Genomic DNA, 19,658 nt, shown 5'->3' on the forward strand with positions numbered 1-19,658 from the left:
GTATTTGTACAACATGTAGAAGAAAAGCTTGGAATCTTAAGGAAAAAAAATTCTGTGTCTACTTTTAGCATAGGGTAATTTACCTTTAAAATGGAAGGCATTTTGGTTATCATTTTTATACCACGTATTTTTCTTTCAGATTACGTCTTTAGTGTAGCCTGTTATAATTCTTACAGCTACGTGTTTGTTTCAGTTTTTAAGGTATAATTGCATACAGATAGAATGTAATATATAATAATACTGAATGTCTTGTATTTTTAAGAAAATCGCTCAGGTTTAAAAGCTTAGATTTACCTAAATACGGGCACTTAATTTTTTGTATCTAAGATACAGAAAAAGTAAATCCTTATTCAGGTTAGATGACACTTTATCAATGATACAGTACTTCATCTTGCTATTGAGACCTTTTTCATTTTTAGACTTTATTTTGTAGTTTATCTTTCTGTTCTTGATTTTTTGTGTAAGCAGTTCTTTACTGCCAGCATTTCGAGCACAGTAGCAACCAATCACAGGGTGTAATACCTTAAATTGTTGTTGCTGGTTGCTAAATGAGTGTGTGCCTGAACCTCAAGGCTTGTAAAAGAAAACCTATGTTGAAATTTTGGTTGGGTTTACAATAATTGTGTGTAGAGCAAGTTATTGGGAGTTTGAGACAGTTGAGAAAAACACGGTTGTTATCCCAGCTGTTCTTCCACCTCGGTCTGGAATACCACATAAATATTTGCAGCAATCAGAGATCCTGTTTATGGGCCTTTTAACTTTCAGCAGATTTGTTTGTTTGTTTTGGGAGCCAGGGTGACACTCGCTTTCCTTAAAGAGAATATTTTATAAAATGAAACTTAAATTATGGTATTACTCTATTGTTAATGTGTTAGAATAAATTTGGAATCTTTAGGGCTGATCATGCAGTATGATTTTTTTCATATTCATACAATGGTGGAATGATAACCTTTTTATATTTATGTCTATCTGTGCATGTGTACATACATACATATATATATTACTGTATTTAAAAATATTAGGGTGAGAATCATGCAGCCACAGCAAAGCATATACTTGGCTCTCCAAACAAATTGTTCTTGATGTCAGATGCCCAGCCTCCTCTTTAGTTAATAACTTTCTCTTGGGACTGCTGGTGGCAGATAACACATTTTCCGTAAGTGGTATTTTCCACTTTCTTTAAAACATCATTTCACAAGGGCAACCCAATGTCCTTGCTTGAAGGAGGGAAAGAGAATGAATGGGTAGGTGTTGCTGAGCAGGTTGGAGGCCATCATGTGTGATGCAGTGAAGACTGCTCTTGTTTGGCATAACCACCCAACTGTGTTCTTGTTAGTGTCTCTCATCCTCAGTATTTCTTTCAGCATAAAGTGTTCTGATACCACCGCTGACTGGTAAGATATTAAGCATAGCTTGTGTTCTCTCTGTGGCCTTGGGTGCATTAGGTCTTGTATTGCCAAAACAGTGTTAAGAAATCCCCATTTTCCTTATCTCATGGCCCCGCCTAGTAAGAGACACTCTTCTGAATCTGGATTGTTTCATAGTAGCAACCAATTATCTCCTTAGAAGTAACATCTTCTTACATCCACCTGTCTTCTACAAAGTTTTCCTTTGTATTGTGGGCTAATCTGTTTTTGTTTGCTTGTTTTCTCTTGCTGGACTTTGGAGTGACTCTTGTCATTTAAAAAAAGAGGGAGGGGAAAAATCTCCACCAAGTACCCCGTCTTTTTGCTACCAGAAAATACCCTGAAGTTACCTTGCCACTTTTAACATTTTTCTTCTCCGAGAAAACACAACTGGTGAGCCAGTAAATAAATGAAACTAACATATTTATTTGCTAAGAGATTATAGGAGTGGCATTCACAAAATTTTTGCCCTTGCAATCACAGTGAAGTTTCACAATATTTGATAAGACTCTATTCTTCTTGTAATTCATGATACTTGTCTTGAGGTTGGTAAAAGTGTCTTTATTTTACAGACTAAAATGTATCAAGTGCTTTATTCCCAGTAAAATTGTGACTGTATGTAACAAGAGATAGAATTACAGTAAGAGGTATATTTTTTTTTTCTCCTCAGTTTAAAAACTTGTATTTTTGTACTACCAATTTAAATGTTTAGCTTTGTTAGAGAGTTCAGAATACAGCTTAAGATGCAAAAATTGAATGGTGACTAAATGTGCTGGACACATGAAATAAAAGAAGCATATTTCGGATTACACTAGATTAACATTGTTTATACTCATTTCTTTATTTTTACAAGCAATTGCATAGCTTCTTATCCAGAGTTTTTTTCATAATGGCAAATGAGGTATTTCTCATGCTGAGGTTCCAAATGTGCATGGGAGGAGCTGCATTTAGCTTGAAAGTGAAGCAATATTTTACTCAATTGTAATGAAATTGTACAGGAATGTACCCAAATTGTAAGGGGCTTGTTTTGGGGGAGCAGGATGCACAGGCACAGTGGGGTGGGGAGGTTGGTGAGCACAGCACATCCCAGTAATACACGTCCTCGTGTATTTTGGAAATATTCCTGTGCTGTGCAGAACTGTACAGCAAGGAAGAGTTGGCATTATTTTGCTCAATCCTAAACCACTTTTTAATCCAGTGGTGAGGAGGCCCATTCTCCACAATGTTGGTGTGTCCAGGCTGGGATAAAGAGAGTGACGGGCTCCTCAAGAGGGTGGCTCCTGCCAGGTGTGGGAGGTTTGGTTCTGCACACAGAGATTGTTTGGTTCATTTCCATTTGATGCTTAACTCTGAGGCTCTTGCACTTTGAGGTGGACCACCTGATGAAAGTACCTCTCATCCATCCAAGCTGCTGGATGTCAGCCAGTCTCTTTTTTTCTAATGTTTTGGTTTGAACATGCTGGAGAACAATGTAAATAAATAATCCTCTGATTTGCTCCCTTGTAACTTGGGTCAGAAGTGAGAGAATGGTTTCTGAAGATAACATACCTTTCTGCCCTCCTCTTTTGTTTTGCCCACATGATTTGTGAGGAATTAAATGACCATGAGGTTTTTGAAGGGCTGTAGTTGATGAATAGGTGATACAGGTCAGGATTTCAGAATTGGGACACTCGAATTCTAGAGAGAAGAGTGAAGCAGGCATGCTGCCATACTCTCAGAGAAGAAGTGACATCAAAAGCAGGACTTAAAAGTTGAAATAGGGGCATTATGGAAGGAAAAACATGATTTGAACTAGTAGAAAGCATAAAATTGGAAGACAGAGTGAAATAATGAAAATTAATTTTAAGTGAAAAAATAAAAAAAGGAAAAACATGTTAAAGAAAGCACATTAGGAAAAACAAAGGCAGTCAAATGAAAAGAAGACCATAATGTGGTGAAAAAAATATATTTTTCAAAAATATAAATTTGATATATTAACAAAGATCTGACACACTAATGAAGGAAATCAAATACCTAAAAAATTATATATGTATATTCTATTAATGGAATCAAATAAAAGTTCTGTGATTACACTGATGAAATTAAGTATTTTCTGATTAAGTAGGATTATCTTTGACATGAGTTGATCTGCTCTTTTAAAAGGTCTGGTATCTGTGGGTCCGCTGAAGTGTGGTTTTTGTGTGTGTATTTTGTGGTCTTCAGGGTTTTTTTAAATGTTCCAAAAAGTAATAGGTAGATCTTTCTTCTTTCTGAATATGGTGAGCAACTAAACCTTGTAAAGCCAAATAATGGGAATTACTATAAGAGCAAAGGAAACTTTTTTTCTTACTTCTGTTTACCACCACTTTCCATTTGGTTTCCATAATTCTGAATGCCTGCCTTGTGTGTGCAAGTACTGTGTCATTGCAGTAAATGCTTGTATTCCATTTGTTATGTCAAAGCTTTTTGTGTTTGAACTTTTTAACAAGGCACAACAAGTTGTTATGTAGCTCCAAGGAGATCCTTTAATCTGCAGCGTTTTAAAATTGCAAGCTAGCTTTTGTTCTTGGTATGTCTTACATGTTTTCTTACATGCCCTTTAGCTGATGTTTTGATATAGAGGATGTTGTAAATGACTTTTCATAATTTGTATCAGTCTTTAGGGAGAAATCTTGCTTGGATACATGTTTGGGCAATTAATATCCGAATAACTCTGCATTCTGAAAAAAAATAGTTACTCAGCTTGTGCCCTGTTAGCTAATTCATCTTTTGCAAAACTGGGTAGGAGAAGGAAGAGGTGATCTTAGAAAGGAAGGTCACATTTTTTGTACTTTTCAAGAGGGTTGAAGGACACTGGTTGGCATCCTAAAATTTTAGGAGTCAGTTGCCTAGACACAGAGATTATCTCCTGACATGACAGGAAAATCATAAAGGGCATGCTTTCAAAAAATCCTGAATGCACAGAAGAACTGTCTTCTGAGGACTCAGAATGGAATTTCTCTAGGAATGGATAAAAGAGGAGGAATTAGCAATTGTAGAGGGGTTTTTTGCTTGTCCTTCGTTGTGATGTATGTAAACATCTCTATGCAAATCTGTACTGACATCCATTGTAGTAGTCCTTGGGGTTTGGTTGGCAGGGTGGGGTTTTTTTGATTGTTTCTGTGGTTTTTTGGTAATACCAACTTCTTACTAGCTCTTAAGGTCTTTACTTATTTTAATTTGGTTTAGCAGACTTTTCTCTCCTGAATCTATTGTAATAAATGCAAGTCTTCATTACCATTATGTCTTCTGGTAATTGAAGCTGTAATCCTAGGCTGTTAGCCCAGGCATTGTTTCTTCTTGAAAATAAAGTTGTCTTATCAACTTTTAGGTAACACCCAAAAAGGATTTTTTCTTTCTTAATTTGTTTTGCTCATACTTGGAATATTGTGGGCTCCTGGCAATACAACAAACAATTCAATAAGTGTGTAAAATACTGTAGAACTTTCTTCTTGATAAAATACAGCACACATGCGATATGTATAGTACAGTACAACATGAGAGTTTTACTTGCATTACTTAGGAAAACCTGCCTAGGTATTTCTCACTAGTGGTGCTGTCTAATTCCAAATTTCAGACCATCCAACCCATGCCAAGAAAAGCCATACGTGGAGCTGCAATTTTATGTTATTTTGAGACAAAATGAGTGCATGTAGCTAGTGAGTCATTGGAGAGAGTTGCTTTACTTCCTTGTGAAATACATGCAGGGGACTACAAATATTACTGAAAGAAATTGTTCATAGAAGGTTTCTTAATTGCCAGTTGCTGGGAGCTAAAATCTGAGCAGTACAGGGCTCTTGGCCTGTCTCTGAACGGGAGACAGATCTTCCGCAGTATTCAGAGAGGAGGAATGGCAGGTAAGTAATTTGCTGTTATAGTACTGCAATTTAAGTGAAGGCATTTGATCCCACTGATTAAAATCTGCATACAAATTTTGGTATAAACCTGTGTGTTCTTCATAGGAGAGAAGCGTGTCTACCTATCACTGCCCAGACCAGGGGTAAGTTGCTTTTGGGTTTGTTGTGTTTATTTTGTATCTGCTGTTCTCTGTTTGACTTTTCCCTGTCACAACTTGATGGGGACATGGCAATATCTTGGTAACATGCATCCTGACTGGTTGGCTGACAGTAAAATATCAAAGTTTGTCAGTTTATTAAATGAATAATAAACAGACTGAAGACTAAGGTAACTAGTTTTGTAATGTGCTTTAATCACTTAGATTGTACATAAACTTTAACTCCTGTTCATTAATTTTTTACCATGTACTCTACTGTCATGCCATATAATAAAAAACTGCATTGTTGCTATTAAAACAGTAGGAATATGCTGCAATATACTGAAAACTAAAAGAAAAAATAAATCATATTACTAAGACTTAACATTGTAGACTGAGTTAACCTATTTGAACAAAGGGTCGTGTTTGAGCCTGTTGAAGGCTCTTTAAATAATGGGTTCTTGTTTCCTTCTTTGATCTTAAGTGTGTTTAATGTAGAGAAAAAAGTTACACTAAATACCCAGTTTTTAGGTGTGAGGTATTTAATATCCTTAGCTGATTATAATTGATATTACACTGTTTCTGAGAGTGTCTGTGTGTTAGGAAGCCTCCTAAACCTTGTTAGTGTCATGTAATCAGTCATTTAATTCACTTGCTATGAACTGAATCTTTTCATGGGTAGGAAAAAGGGAAGAAATTATCTCAAGCGCTACAGTAAGCTCTAGCTTGTTTCTTTCTCTCCTTGCTTTCTTTCCTTAACCTGTACTGTTGAGGAATTTGGATTTGAAATGGTATCCTGTCTCCATGTCTTCTGTTGTGCTATTCTACGGCTTCAAACACAATACAACTTCTTACCCTAAATGAAAAGAGAAAAGCTTTATAAATGCAATCTTTATAAAAAAGCTTTATAAATCCAATCTACAGATTTAAATTGAATATGTTAGGCTACATGAGAATGGGTGAATTTCACAGTTATGAAACTAAATATTTGAAACTTTTGATAGGGTTTCTGTCCCTTACCAATTTGACTAAGGCACATAGATTCTGGACTTTATAATTTAGAGATTATATGTTTGAAGTCAGAGTCCCACTTATGGATTTGTATGTTTTTTAAAATAACTTCAATAAAACATTGTGCCCAGCATTTAAACAGTTCTGTTTTGTTATTGTTTGAAAGGTTGCTGCCTTCTTTTTGAGTTTTGCAGGATACTTACCATTGTGAAGAGTTACAAATACACAGTTTGAAAGTAGATGGGAAATGTAGATTGCATCCACAGGACACCAGAGTTTCTTCACAGAGTAATTTCTTTGCCTAACTGATTCTCTGAGCTTTGGAACTGCCTCTCTTCCCGGTGCTGTTCCTCTCAGCAAAGCCTTTCCTCCCCCTACTGTCACCACAGATCTGCTGTGCCTGGCTGACGCCCACGCTGTCCCTGCACAGAGGCCACACTGTTCCTGCCGATCTAATTAGATTACATATTTTGTTACATCTGCTTAATTGCCACTGTGCTGTTTGCTGGTAATGAGTGGCACCCTAAACCATGCTGTAGATGAGGACCAGAACAGCAGTGATGATTCACGTGTGCGCTTAATGCATGGGTATATTTTTTCTCTGTAGTATTTAGTGTCAAAGCATGTTTTTAAAGCAGAATAACCTGTCTACTGATCTGACTTTGAACAATAGTACTATTGAAATAATGCAAGTGAACACTAGAGTGGAGAAAACTGCAAAAACATTCGGAGCTTTCTTTAGTTATTTGTGAATCTAAAAACTTATTTGTTGTAACCAGTGCTGGTTTTCTTGAATACCCTTCACTGTGCAGCTTAAATAATTGCCATACCTTCTAGACCAAAGTTTGTGTTTACAAGCAAATCTAGTTTGGTTTTGTCTTCCTTTCTGCTTTTAAGACACTATCTTAAAAACAGCATTTCTTAAATTGCATCTCTAATATGCAATATAAATCACAATTAGGAGTATCAGTTCTTACCCTTTGTGCTAAATCTTTCAATATGAGATCAGCATTTCTAATACATAGGCAGAATTACAGTGTCTAATCTGGGTAGACATTCATAAGATTCAGAATATTTAAACATTTTGGGATGGGGAAAGAGAAATTGCATGAAAGCTAAACTGAGCACCGAATTGCACTAGGAACTTCAGTATGAGTACTTTTTGCTCAGACTCTTGAAGTGAGAGATGGAGATGGTACCTGAATCTCATTGCTGATGCTGTTCACAATGAACAGTGTTGCTTCTTGTTTATTTTTTCCCCTGCAGGCATTACTGAGCCTAATTTGCCCAAGTACTTCCACTAATGAATAGCAGCAGCTTTTTTCAGAGTCTCAGACAAGGCTCTCAGTCAGGCACTGAGATCATCCAGCTTCCTCCTGTGCCTCACACCTCTCCAAGTTATGACACCAACTTTGTACTTGCCATTCCAGTGGTTTGTGAACGTGGACTGTGCCTCCCACATCTGGTGATTTTGCTGTCTTTGCACAGTGACAGCACCAATACACGAAATTAAAGCCAAGAATGGCAAATTAATGTGAAATAAGTAAAGTATTACTGCATAAGTGTGTCATGCAGTTGGCAAGTACTGCCTTACCAGGTACTCCACTCACATCAGTACCACTAATTATTGTTTCATGTGAGCCAATATTTGGCTTGCAGCCAGACTGGTATCTTGGATAGTTCATGATTTAAATAAAATAAGGAAACCCATGAAAAGATCAAAGTGTCAATATTTGTTTACAGCTGCCTCTACAAAGTGACACAGCATCATGGGCTGCCTCCTCACAGCAGCATTTGTATGGGTTGTAGCCCACATCAGCTTGCTGTTAGCCAACTCAGCGTCCTTCTTATATCAGTATCATCAGTGATAGAAAAAATCAGTGCAGGACTACTTGGTTAAGACTGTTTAGTCCTGACTGTTACTGAGGATTTACAGGGTAAAGGGAAGAGACTGTACTGCATTAGGAAGTGGAGCCTGAGAACTGTGGAAGAGGTCTTGTCTTTGAAATTTTGGGGCATCTGCACCTGCCATTTCAGGACAGACAGATCAGAAGAGGTTCTCAGTTTCTGCTGAGAAGTTCATTTGAACCTCTGGAACTCTCCTGCAAAGTCTTTCTCTGAATATAGAGCTACCTCTTTAAGATTTACTAGTAAAATGATTATCAATTCCTATTATTTAAAAATATTATTTTTTGTTTGAAACAGAAGCATAATTCAAATCTGAAAACATTAAAGCCAGTCAAACTAGATACTGAGGTAAGATACCGTCATTTTAGTAAAAAAAACTTTCATTTTTTTATCTTATCAGAAGAATGTGTTTTTAAGTGCCATAAATATGGTTACCATTTACAGGAACAGGCGAAAATTGCAAAACTTGGATTAGAATTGCATCTGCTAACATCTGATGTGGATTCTGAGACTGAGAAATGGGAGGATCAGGAGAATGAGATTGTGCAACATGGGCAAGGCATGTCAAGTATGGCCTACTCCATGTATTTGTTTACCAGGTAATTACAGTGCACACGGCAAATTTTGGTGGGAAAAAGAGCATTAACAGTGTTTGTTAGAAAAAACAAATTTTCATTTAAAGAACATAATAGTTGGAACCCATTGAGAAAGGAACTTGATTCTGTCCTTAGGCTTTATAAATTTTTGTGAAATTCTAAGCTGTTTAAAAACCCCCTAATTTTAAACACCCTTTATTTTTAAAGGGCTTAACACTTGTTTTGTTGGAGGGCATCTATTTAAATATCTCTTGGGTACAGAAAACATTTTAAGAAGTATGTTCATAAATACTTTGAAAATTAAAGGAATTAAAGCACAAGTATGTACCTGTAGGTGAGATGTAACTGTAGATGAGAGTTACTGATCTTTGCTACACTGAAAAGTGTTGTTCTGAAACTTGCCTGTGCAATGTCAGCTTTCTTACTTGAAGAATTTAGGTTTGCTTGGGTTTTTTTTACCAGAGTTGAGATTTTTTTGTTACCTGCTAGTCCAGTAATACTCAGTATGCCAGAGACGTGGATTTCTATTCTTGTTCAGCTTGTGAGAACTGAACCATTGTTAATTCCCCAAGAATGCTGTAGCTACTGAGGTGTTTGTGTAATATTTTTTAATGCAGTTCCTGTACGTAGTTATTGTTGTGTCTAGCATCTTCTAAAAGACTGATGTTTACAGTTCAGTGGTGTGAACTATAAAATGTTCAGTGGTGAGACTATAATTTTTGTAAGTAGCGGGCAAAATAATCTGCAGTCTATAAATGGCATATCTTCTGCTTTTGTTATTTCCCACAGAGGAGAAGGACTTCTGAAAACTACTCAAGATTTATTTCATCAGGCAGAGGTAATGTATATTTAACAAAACAGGACATAGCCACTCCGAGTGAAGCCAAATTGGAACTTCAGTGTCTGATTCCTTACACATAAGTACAGTGTACCATGAATTGACTGGCAGCTGTAGATTTTGAGCAGCCTAACTCTGGTACATACTCTGAAAGTGAACTTCACAGTGTTCCAGTCGTAGCTTCAGACAGAATTCATTACATGGATAGATTCCAGCTAGGAGGAGGGATAGCAAACTGGCATTATGGCAAATACAGTGGACTTCAACACATTTGTAGTGTTTGTTGTGTCACTTGACTTGGTCCCTGGTAGTGTTAACAGATACTAAATCCTAGTCTGAGCAGCAGGATTTTCATGGGAAAGAAAGAAGATATAAAAATTTGCACAATGCAAACAGAAGACAAGGGCCCAAGTGAAGGAATGTGGGATGCTATTTCCAGGATGCATGCCTGTGTGTAACAGGAGACTGGTTACCTTTGAAAGGCCAATAAACAAGCAGGGCAGGTGTCAGCCACCCACAAAACATTTGTGAGCTGCCACAGTGAAAAAAAAATAATTGGAAGTTGGAGGTTTTTTTATATGTAAAGGAAAAGCCTTTAAACTCTGCTTATCTGCGGGATGGCAGTTTGTAGTGAAGCTTGTTATTTCAGGAGTCACTGCAAACTGCTGACTTGTGAATTATAGATTTATATAATTTTTATAATTATACAATAATTACAAGTATTTCCTGCTACCTTTTTACTTAAAAGTACACTATTAAAACAGGAGGGGAAAAGCCTCATCTTCTGTTGTGGTTCATTTTGTTACATGATTTCTCCCCCTTTCAGATTTTTGCCACAGAGGGCACAAAGCTTGCTTCAGCTCTTCATGCTCTTTCTGATCAGGTGATGTATCTTATTACTCCAGTGATACACTGCTTAACAGTTGGTTGTGCTGTCTTTGCCCTTAACCTAATGCTGAAGTCTTTAACACAGAGTTGTGTTGTCTTCCTGAACCACGTTTCAGGTGCACAATGATGACAAGCCTTTGCTTCTGTTGGAGGCTGAAAAACTCATCTCTATGTGCAAGCAGCTCCAGATAACAGCTAAAGCTTCTGCTCAGGGTAAAAGTGCTACATTTACAAAGGTAAGGTAAAAATTATTTATATTTCTCAAAGTAACACCTAACTTGTTTTGAAATAAAGTAATATACTAATTTATGCTCCAGTTAAAATATGGGGCTAGTTTGCAGTAGTATTGTAATCCACTAGAATTCCATTCAGATAAACGGGAACTGTAATTAGGTATACCTCAACATGGACTTCAGGGATCAGAATTTTAATGGGAGGTAATATGTATTTCCACCACTGTAATAATTACTGTTATTATTGTTACTGATGCTTAACATAAATGTAACAAATTCCAAACCCCCAACTCCACTACTGAAACACATTTGCCTCTCAGTAGGTAGCATCTACCCTGGACTGCCCAGATTTTTTTCTGATACTCGTATTTGCTACAAATAACTACATAGACAGCTGCCATGGAAGTTTCCACACTGTTAACACAAGAAGTAGACGTGCAATGATCAGAGGGGATCAGTATCCCTGAGCCAGCAGTGATCAGTGTGAGCAAGACCATTTCCATGCACCTGGATGTTTGTTTCCAGTTGGCTGTGGAAAAGGTGTTTCAGTTTTACAGCAGGGTCTGAAACTGGCTAAAGCATGCAAGCGAAACTGAGCCCCTTGGGGCTACTGCGTGGTTTGTTTCACCCTCTCTAAATTAAATGGGAACTCCAGTCTGTTTATACAGTAATGTATCAGTACATAGCAATTACAGCTTCTCAAATTAGTGTTTGAGGACTCAGGCTTGTTACCTGGGCTGAGTGTTAAGATTTAAGATAACTTTTAGTGTAACATTGAACTAAGGCTTAGATGATGCATGGCTTTCTAAATCATACTGGCTAGACATAAAACAAAAGGAAAACCATGAGGAATTGGGATGATTCATACTTAGATGATAAGAACTCCTTTCCAAGAGACTTCTATTACTATTTAATATAGTAGTACTAGTAGTTCATTCTCTTGGGATGTGTCTGCATCATAGCTCAAGTTGTGCTTAACAGAAGGGATTCTCTTGTTTTACATGTACTATACAGAGAAACTAAGAAAAAAATGTAGGCAAACCCATTTGATTAGGAGATATTTCAGAAGGACAAGTATTACTTAACCCAGCTCGAAGCAGATCACCATCTCATGCCAAAAACAACTGTCTAACACAAGAATTGAGTGGTATTACTCTACTATTAAATGTCTTGTTTAGGTTGATGCATGCATTCTGAAAACAAGGAATGTGATGACTCTGCTATGCCAACTTCTTCCACTTTGCTGCAAATTACTGAGAAAGGTGAGTACTTGGTTTATCCGGACTGTTTTAAAGTCTGGGTGTCTGCTTGGTTGGGTTGGGTTTTTTTAAGACATCTTTCTTATATATATACACAGAATAAAGCAGGAAATGGTTGTCTTAAGCCTGCTCCACCATGGAAAGAAGACAGATTACGAACTGGTACAAATGCACGTACTCCAGAAAGAAGAGTGGACACATTTGGCATCAAGTCTTTAGAAAATCATGTAACAAACATGACGTTTTTAGAGAGCAAGTAATCATAGCACTGAGAAATGCAGGAATTCCCATTTGAAAATAACACTTGCTGAAGTTTCAATATTGCTTTCATTTGTGGAAAGTCAAGCCAGGTTAATTTGATATAAAACTGTTGACCTTTTGTCACATCTAATAGATGTCCCGTGACTTAGCCATTAAAACACCAGCTGGTCTAAATGTTCTGTATTTTTATAATGTGAATGCCTTTCCTATGCTCACTATTGATACCCATTTTGTAATTAATGCTTATGAATGTCTTAATGGATGTGTCAACCCGAAGATGCTGCTAATAGACATTTTATGTAAAGACCCCTGTGCTGCATACGCTATAGGTAACACTACTGTTGAAGTCTGTAAACTCATCTCTGGCCTATTTCGGTCTATATATTTGATAAAGTGGAATCAGGAATATAGTCTGAAAGGCTGTGGCCTGAAGCACTGAATTGTTACCTTAGTTACAAGTTATGCCTGCAATGAAGTAGTCCTAGGAAAAAAAAAACCTCTTTAAATAGCTGCACCCCTGAATTTTAATCTTGATGACATGATTCATCTCTACAAAAGTGTATTTCTAAGTGATTAATAGTCTTGACTCAAACCCTTTTCTTTTAGCCTATTTGTAGATGGCAGTTGTTGCTTTCTTTTTTATTAAAACTTACTGAGCAGAATTTGAGTTGCCTGTAGAACCACTGAAGTATTATGCAGACTTGATACTATGCCATTTAAAATTGAAGAACGTAGATACTGATTATTACAAAATTCTGTACAAAGGGCATTATTTGACTTCAGGATACCATGAAAATACAACTTGGTGTGAAATACATATTTTCAAGTTTATCTGCTCTTTGTACAGAGGCTTTTGCTGCAGTTTTATTTTCCATTCACCTGTGTCAAACTCCATATTGTATTAGTTAAGCTAAATTACATGATAGCCAAACGCTATGGTTTTTCTATATATACTATGCTAGCATTAAGCAGAAGCAAAGCTGATTGTGGAACACAAATAATCTCCAACATGTCATTCTGAGCTTATTTAAAAACCTGTAGAGCTAGAATTCAGAGAAAAAGAAAAATTTTACATCAAGTTTTTACAGAAATTTTAATATACAAACTATTTGAACTGGTTTATTCTTTTATGAATCAAGCAGTTTAGTTCCACTTTTAAAAACTGGCACTGGGTCTTTTCAATACTACAAAACTCACAGTTACAATAAAAGTCACTTATTTAGTATTAAATACAGACAGGGAGTGTAGAATTGATTTCATGAAGCAGAACTGCGGCGTTGCAACAAAACTTCCTCGTACTCCTTCTGCGTCAGAAGTCCCTGAGTTATACTCTTGCTTTCTTCAAATTTGGGTAGAACCACTGCAATGTACCCCTCAGTTGATGGCTAAAAAAGCAAGACTGAAGTTAGCAGTGAAATAAAAGCTGGAAAATAAAAGAACAAGAAAATGTCTTACCTTTTCTTGCAGAAGAGCAGGATTACTAAGAATGTTCTCATTCACTTCGATCAGCCGCCCTCGTATGCAACTGCAAAAGTGTTTAGATTCAGTAGATGTGTGTGGTATGTCAAGGTAAGAAGAAAAATGGAAAAACCTTACCTGTAAATGGTGTATTCCTCTCCATCTGATGAAGATATCCTGCACAGAGGGGCAAGTTCTGTTAAAAACTGAGCTCCCTGCATTTGGAAAATAAATAAATGTGTATGTAGTTTTAATTACACAGGGTTTGTGAAAGTATTACCGTCAGTAATGTCCAAAAGGAAGGATGTGTGATAGTTACAGGTCAGTGCAAGTTCCAGAGCTGTGCTTCCCTACAGAAGGGGAGATGCCAACTTAGTTATGTGCACAAATCAAACAGAAGCTTGCTACAAGCTTACAGATTTAGTCATAATTAAGTTTTCTGCAGACTAGCAGACTCGAATTTTGATGAGACTAAAATCAGGGGCGAGAGGAGAGGAACAGCACCACTGATTTCGGTGTAAGCAAGTTAAACAGCACTTTCAAAAACCCACCACACTGAACTGGCCCATCTGCTATCTGGATCTGCTTGAAAAAAACAGTAGTCTCCAAATCCTTTGCAGCTTCTTGGAAACAAATTTTTATCATTTCAGGGATGTTTATGTCCCTCTGTACACTACCAAAAAAATTACTGGAAGTGAGTGGGTTTGAGCAACACTGGAAACCACCAGTGCTGTAGGAGCACTGCAAGACCCTGGCTGGGACAGGGAGACAGGCACCTCTTGAGGAAGTCTAAATTCTTCAGCTGCAGAGGGGCTGGTTTAAAAAAATACAAAAGTTACCTGCTGGGTTTCTATCCAAGAAAGGAAAGAAAGATCTCAGGCACAGTGAGAGATTAAAATAAAAACAAAGCAAAAAGCCATACCCTTTTTGACTTCCCAGAGACCTTATTCTGAAGTCTGCTACAGTTTGCACTGATTTGGTAATTAATGTTTTTAATTGTTTTCCCACTTTGAAGAAGAGGGTGGGCTTCTGCCAAGGTGATGACACAGATTCTGCAAAAGAAAAAAAAAAGTCAGTTATTCCACTGTACTTTTAAGAAGCCACACTCCTTTGTGCTCTAAGCAAGTTCCACAACCTTCTCTGCCTATCTTATTTGACACCTGCTGTACCAAACTGAATGGAAATGGCTTTCTGACCAAAAGCCGCTGCCATTGAAAATACTTCATTTTGAGATACCAGACTGGATTGTTAAAAGCCCTACACTTCTTACTGAAACAGAACCACTGATTGTTAATGAGCCAGTGCTGTTCTCTCTCTTGTTGTACCCCATGGGAGCATGGTTGGTTCATTTCAGCCAGTAACTGAAGTAGGTACTCATCGTAGGACAAACAAGTAAAGCACAGAGCACTTGTCACAAAATGTAACACAAAGCAGTGTTTCTCAACAGCTAAAGGCCTTTTGTGGTGAACAGTTACAGCTGATGAATCCTTCAGTGATCTGGGCCTTAGTTAACTTGCTGCTTGCATTTCATTTTTTTCTAAAGGAGGGTTATTTCTTGCCATGGAACTGGACAGTTTGAGACAAGCCCAGCTGAAGAGACTAGGCCTGCCTGGCCTAGAACTATGCCTAAGTTCACAAGCATGAACTTGCAAGTAAGTGAAGAGAAAGGAATCTATTTTGTTTGAGAGTATAAAACCTAGAGCAAGGACCAAAACTAACAGAACAGTGACTGCACTAAAAAACAGGGTATGGAACCAAATCTCTTCCTGTGGATGCTGTATCCATCTCCCCACACTCCTTCTGGGGCGTTCTGGCTGCGCAGCTCCCACAAGAGGGAGCTGGATCCTGGTGAATGCATCCAGCATGTCCTAGCAGCAAAGCTACCTCCCTTCACCCCAGCCTCCTTCTAAGGGGAAGATGACAGATTATCTGTTTGAGCTGTCATTTAATGGAGCTGAGACCTGGCAAAACAAAAAAACAAGAAACAACTTTACACTGCCTAGAAACAGCAAACCGAGCCACAGCCCCATACATAACAATGGCAAAATACTTCATAGAACATCTGGCTAAGCTGCTGTGGAATCCAAGGGTCCTGGTATTTCAGAATTCAAACGTGCAAAACAGTCTTCATAGACAACTGAACAAATCAACAGCATTTAAACTATTGTTTCTACCAGACACCTGAGATTAGTAACCTCATATTTAGTATTCAGTACAAATGCAAGGGTGTCCTTTCTTGCTGTTACTGTCACACCTGTTATTTGCAGGTACTCTGGTTTCCCTTTTGAAAGAGTGAGGAAGAACTGCAGGGGACAGCCACAGAGGAGCTCCAGCTCCCAAGGCTGCAGCAAGGTGACGCTTCTGCCCTGTGCCAAGCACGCCCTTCTTTTTACGCTGAATTCTTAAAGCAGGCAACTCACTGGGAACACAAATGCTGCCTCACCTTCCCTCAACACGTGAACCACTGGCCCTGCCTGTTTTTGTGCGGACAGTAATTAGGCTCTGTTCTTCCCTCTGGGACCAAACACCCCAGAAAGGCTCCCAAATGCCCTAACAGGCTGCCGGAGGGGGAGGTAAGGTATGGAATGAGACTCCACATCGGCTACAGGTTGATTTACTCCAAATAACTGGATACATCCAAGCAGAAGCAAGACATTTTCCTATCTTGCCTTCATCATCCATGAGTGCAGAAATATACAAGGAAAAGCAATTACGTTTTATCGAGAAAAAGCTGAATGTTCGTTCAAACTGAAGGAGTTAGAAATCAAGTTAAACAGACTCCTTCAAAATGTTATTAGGGAAAAGCCTTTTGGAACGTTGCTCTTCTGCTACTGATGATCACAGAATCAAATAGATTGGAAAAGACCTCTGAGATCGAGTCCAGCCTATGCCCGAACACCACCGTGTCAACTAGAGCATGGCACTGAGCGCCACGTCCAGTCTTTCCATGAACAGCCCTAGGGAGGCTGCACGTGGCCCTTCCAGCAGGCGGGGGTGCAGGGAGCGAGGGCAGCACTACGGACACTGCTGAGCAGTACGGGGGGTGAGGGAGGGTGTCGGGAGTGAGAGTCCAAGCCCCACTGTTTCTCATTGGAGCAATAATTAAAGGATGGGGAGGCCGATCTGTCGCTCTCCCATCCTCCCACCTTCCCGGACAACGCAGGCTCGCCTGGCGCTGTGTCCCAGGCCAGCCCTGTCCATGTCCCGGCCGCTGCAGCCACCGCCGCTCCCTCCGGGTGCAGGGCGAGGGCCGGGGCCCTGGCCGAAGGCAGCCCGAGGCTTCCCGAGCGCCGGCGCCCAGCAGGCAGCGGCGGACCCCGATCCCCGCCGGCCACTCGCCTGTTGGAGTGCTGCAGCACGCAGAAGTCCTCGCACGGCCGCCCCTTCACGTCTACAAGAAAGGCACAAAGAGGAGTCATGGCCCCGCCGCCGTTCCGGCGCGGCCCGGCCCCGGCCCCCCGCGGTACCTGGCTTGTACCAGCGTGTGAAGTACCGCTCGGCGCCGCCCGGCCCCGCCGCCCCCTCAGCCATGCCCGGCCCGGCCCGGCCCGGCCCGCCGGCGCCGAGCGATGACGGCGGCAGGGCGGCTCTGCAGGGGCGGCCCCAGCCCGGCCCTGGCCCCGCCTCGGCACGGGAAACCCCACGGAAATAAAGTGTTACCTTTTTTTTTTTTTACTCTCCCTCGAGAAGGTAAACGAAAGCTGTAACATCTTCCGCCGTATCTCCAGCAGCGAGGAAAACGCTCCCTCACTGAGAAAAAACGCTCGAACGCCTCCGGTTTGGTTCAGTGGTTTATTTTCTCTAGCACACAGCAATACAGTAACAGCTACAGTGACCATATATATACACACCAAAAACGTACTTTAAATTTAAAAAAAAACCCCAACAACCCACATTTCATTAAAACATCTTTTTGTTTGCTGCTCGTGGAAAACAGAACGCCCCAGTTTTTCCACAGAGATTTTAACTGCACTGGTGTCTCAGTTCAGGCAGCAGCAGAGCCTCCCTGAATTCCATTTCAGCCTTTGAATTCCGTTTCAGCCTGGGCTGTGTTTTCTACAAATATATACGAGCTGCATTCCCATAACACACGTGGCATCGCATTTAGGCACAAAGGATGCAGAGAAACCGTACCAGCACCTGATCCCCACAGGCCAGACACGTGAGAACTTGAGAACCTCCACACCTTTTTGCTCTGACTCCTGCTGCACAGAGTAACTACACATGACACCTTTTCTGTACAAATACAGGCCCAAACCATTAGAAGAATGTTACCAAAAAAAAAACCCAAACAAAATTGATTCCAGCACTGTTTGCCTATTCAGTTTACCTGCATCTAGCGCAGGCACTAAAGGCAGCTGTAACAGCATATAAAATTAAGGTCTGTACTACACTACAGACGGATACACCAAGCAGACACTTCCATTTATTATCCAGAGTAGCCAGGCACATTAAAAACTGCTGCAGAAAAATATACACATAAAAATAAAGGGCTACTCAGAGGCTCTGCCCCACTGGCTTGCCAAACCATGAGTATTTCCAACATGAGTACACTGCAACAGATGCAGATTCAACTTTATAAGGCTGACAGAAAAAAACAACAAAACAAACAAACCAACTCAAAACAAAAAAAACAACTAACCTTTTGTCATCCTGCTGATACAAAACTACAGCAAGTTTCAGTCTATAGTCTTCTCAGTTATTAGTCTGGACAACTGCCTGTCATGGACATTTCTCCATCAATGATTGAAGAGCAGTAAATGGGTGGAATATGCTTGTGTACAGGGTAGAGACATTTCTGCTCACATGGTCTAAAGACAATTCATTTTTCATATTGTTAAATTACTTAGGGTTAGGGTTGGGGTTACCCTAACCCTAACCCAACCCTGAAATCCCCCAGGACTAGAGGGATGCCTGATTACGGTAGCAGTCGGGTGCGGTGCAGAAGGTGGAAGCCCCATGGGCTGAAGTGCACTGCATTTATGGTGTTTTCCCACACCATGGGTAAACCCATGCCCTACAATGCCTGCTAGGATACAGGGATGCATTAGGAGAGCTGAAGGAAGTACACCTTTCTCAACCCCTGGCTTCAAAGAAGGCGCAGAACAGGATTTCATCACTGTGAGCAGAAGAGTAAATATCAATCTTGCTAACCTGAGGAAAGGCTGAAGGAGGAGAAGCTAATATTGCACTGGCTGCAAAAACTCCTGTGGTACCCATTTCTCAACTCCTAAAAAACTCCCAAATCTCTCAATTGAGAACATCTATTTCTGAGGTGATAGAATGGTTCCTGGCTTCCACTGTATGGCAGACCCACAAACTGTTTTAACCTGTCATACACAGTATTATCAAACATTTCTCTGTTGTTCCAGCTTTTTATTCAGGTGATGATTTGAAGCAGTGGATCAGAAATAGGTTCTAATTGTTTTATTTCTGGAATTTTTAAAGCTAGCTAGTAAGATAGCATAATTCTGTTATTTATTCATCATTAAACAACTTTTACATGTTCACCTTCCCTGCAAATGCAGAATTTATTTATTTGGCTATTGGTTTTTTCAACCTTCATCCTTCAGTTACATTCAGGGTGGTTAAACATATTAAGACTGTAGGCTCAAACTACATACTTAGACACTTATTATCCTTAACTCACTGCTTCCCTTGATATGCTACCAAAGAAATTTTGCTGTTTTGGATTTCTCAGCTTTAGTTCTTGCAAAGAACTAAACAGCACAGGTTTGTGTGCAATCACACTGAACTAGAATTAGGCAGCTCTCCCACTCAGCTCATT

General features: G+C 39.5%; 2 protein-coding genes across 4 annotated transcripts in view; one reads left to right on the forward strand and one right to left on the reverse strand.

Moving 5' to 3' along the window:
• The window catches only part of CTNNAL1 (catenin alpha like 1), a 58,073-nt gene extending 44,431 nt beyond the window's left edge, over nt 1–13,642 (forward strand). The window contains exons 12-19 of one of the 3 annotated variants that reach the window (XM_048289471.1): nt 5,387–5,424; nt 8,635–8,685; nt 8,782–8,936; nt 9,723–9,771; nt 10,598–10,654; nt 10,776–10,895; nt 12,071–12,154; nt 12,250–13,642. In XM_048289471.1, the coding sequence (XP_048145428.1) occupies nt 5,387–5,424; nt 8,635–8,685; nt 8,782–8,936; nt 9,723–9,771; nt 10,598–10,654; nt 10,776–10,895; nt 12,071–12,154; nt 12,250–12,411 (716 nt within the window). In that variant the 3' untranslated portion in view covers nt 12,412–13,642. Of the gene's footprint in view, nt 1–5,386; nt 5,425–8,634; nt 8,937–9,722; nt 9,772–10,597; nt 10,655–10,775; nt 10,896–12,070; nt 12,155–12,249 lie in introns of all 3 variants that reach the window. The other 2 variants (XM_048289470.1, XM_048289472.1) reach the window with 2 other exon arrangements.
• On the reverse strand, nt 13,487–17,447 carry ABITRAM (actin binding transcription modulator). The gene is made up of 6 exons (XM_048289474.1): nt 17,338–17,447; nt 17,210–17,261; nt 14,793–14,922; nt 14,009–14,085; nt 13,868–13,937; nt 13,487–13,797 (listed from the first exon to the last, which is right to left on the reverse strand). The coding sequence occupies exons 1-6, from the start codon at nt 17,399–17,401 to the stop codon at nt 13,669–13,671; spliced, it is 522 nt and encodes a 173-aa protein (XP_048145431.1). The 5' UTR covers nt 17,402–17,447; the 3' UTR covers nt 13,487–13,668.
• Nucleotides 17,448–19,658: the final 2,211 nt, after the last annotated feature.

This window comes from Corvus hawaiiensis, chromosome 30, assembly GCF_020740725.1.
Source record: "Corvus hawaiiensis isolate bCorHaw1 chromosome 30, bCorHaw1.pri.cur, whole genome shotgun sequence".
NCBI lineage: Eukaryota > Metazoa > Chordata > Aves > Passeriformes > Corvidae > Corvus > Corvus hawaiiensis.

Bases quoted from the DNA above. Each gene is read 5' to 3' on its own strand.
- ABITRAM (XM_048289474.1), bottom strand. From the start codon at position 17,401: ATGGCTGAGGGGGCGGCGGGGCCGGGCGGCGCCGAGCGGTACTTCACA. The intron at 14,923-17,209 runs GCGAGTGGCCGG...TTTCTTTTGCAG, and splicing joins GTGCTGCAGCACTCCAACAG to AATCTGTGTCATCACCTTGG. The intron at 13,798-13,867 runs GTAAGACATTTT...TTGCTTTTTTAG, and splicing joins CTGCTCTTCTGCAAGAAAAG to CCATCAACTGAGGGGTACAT.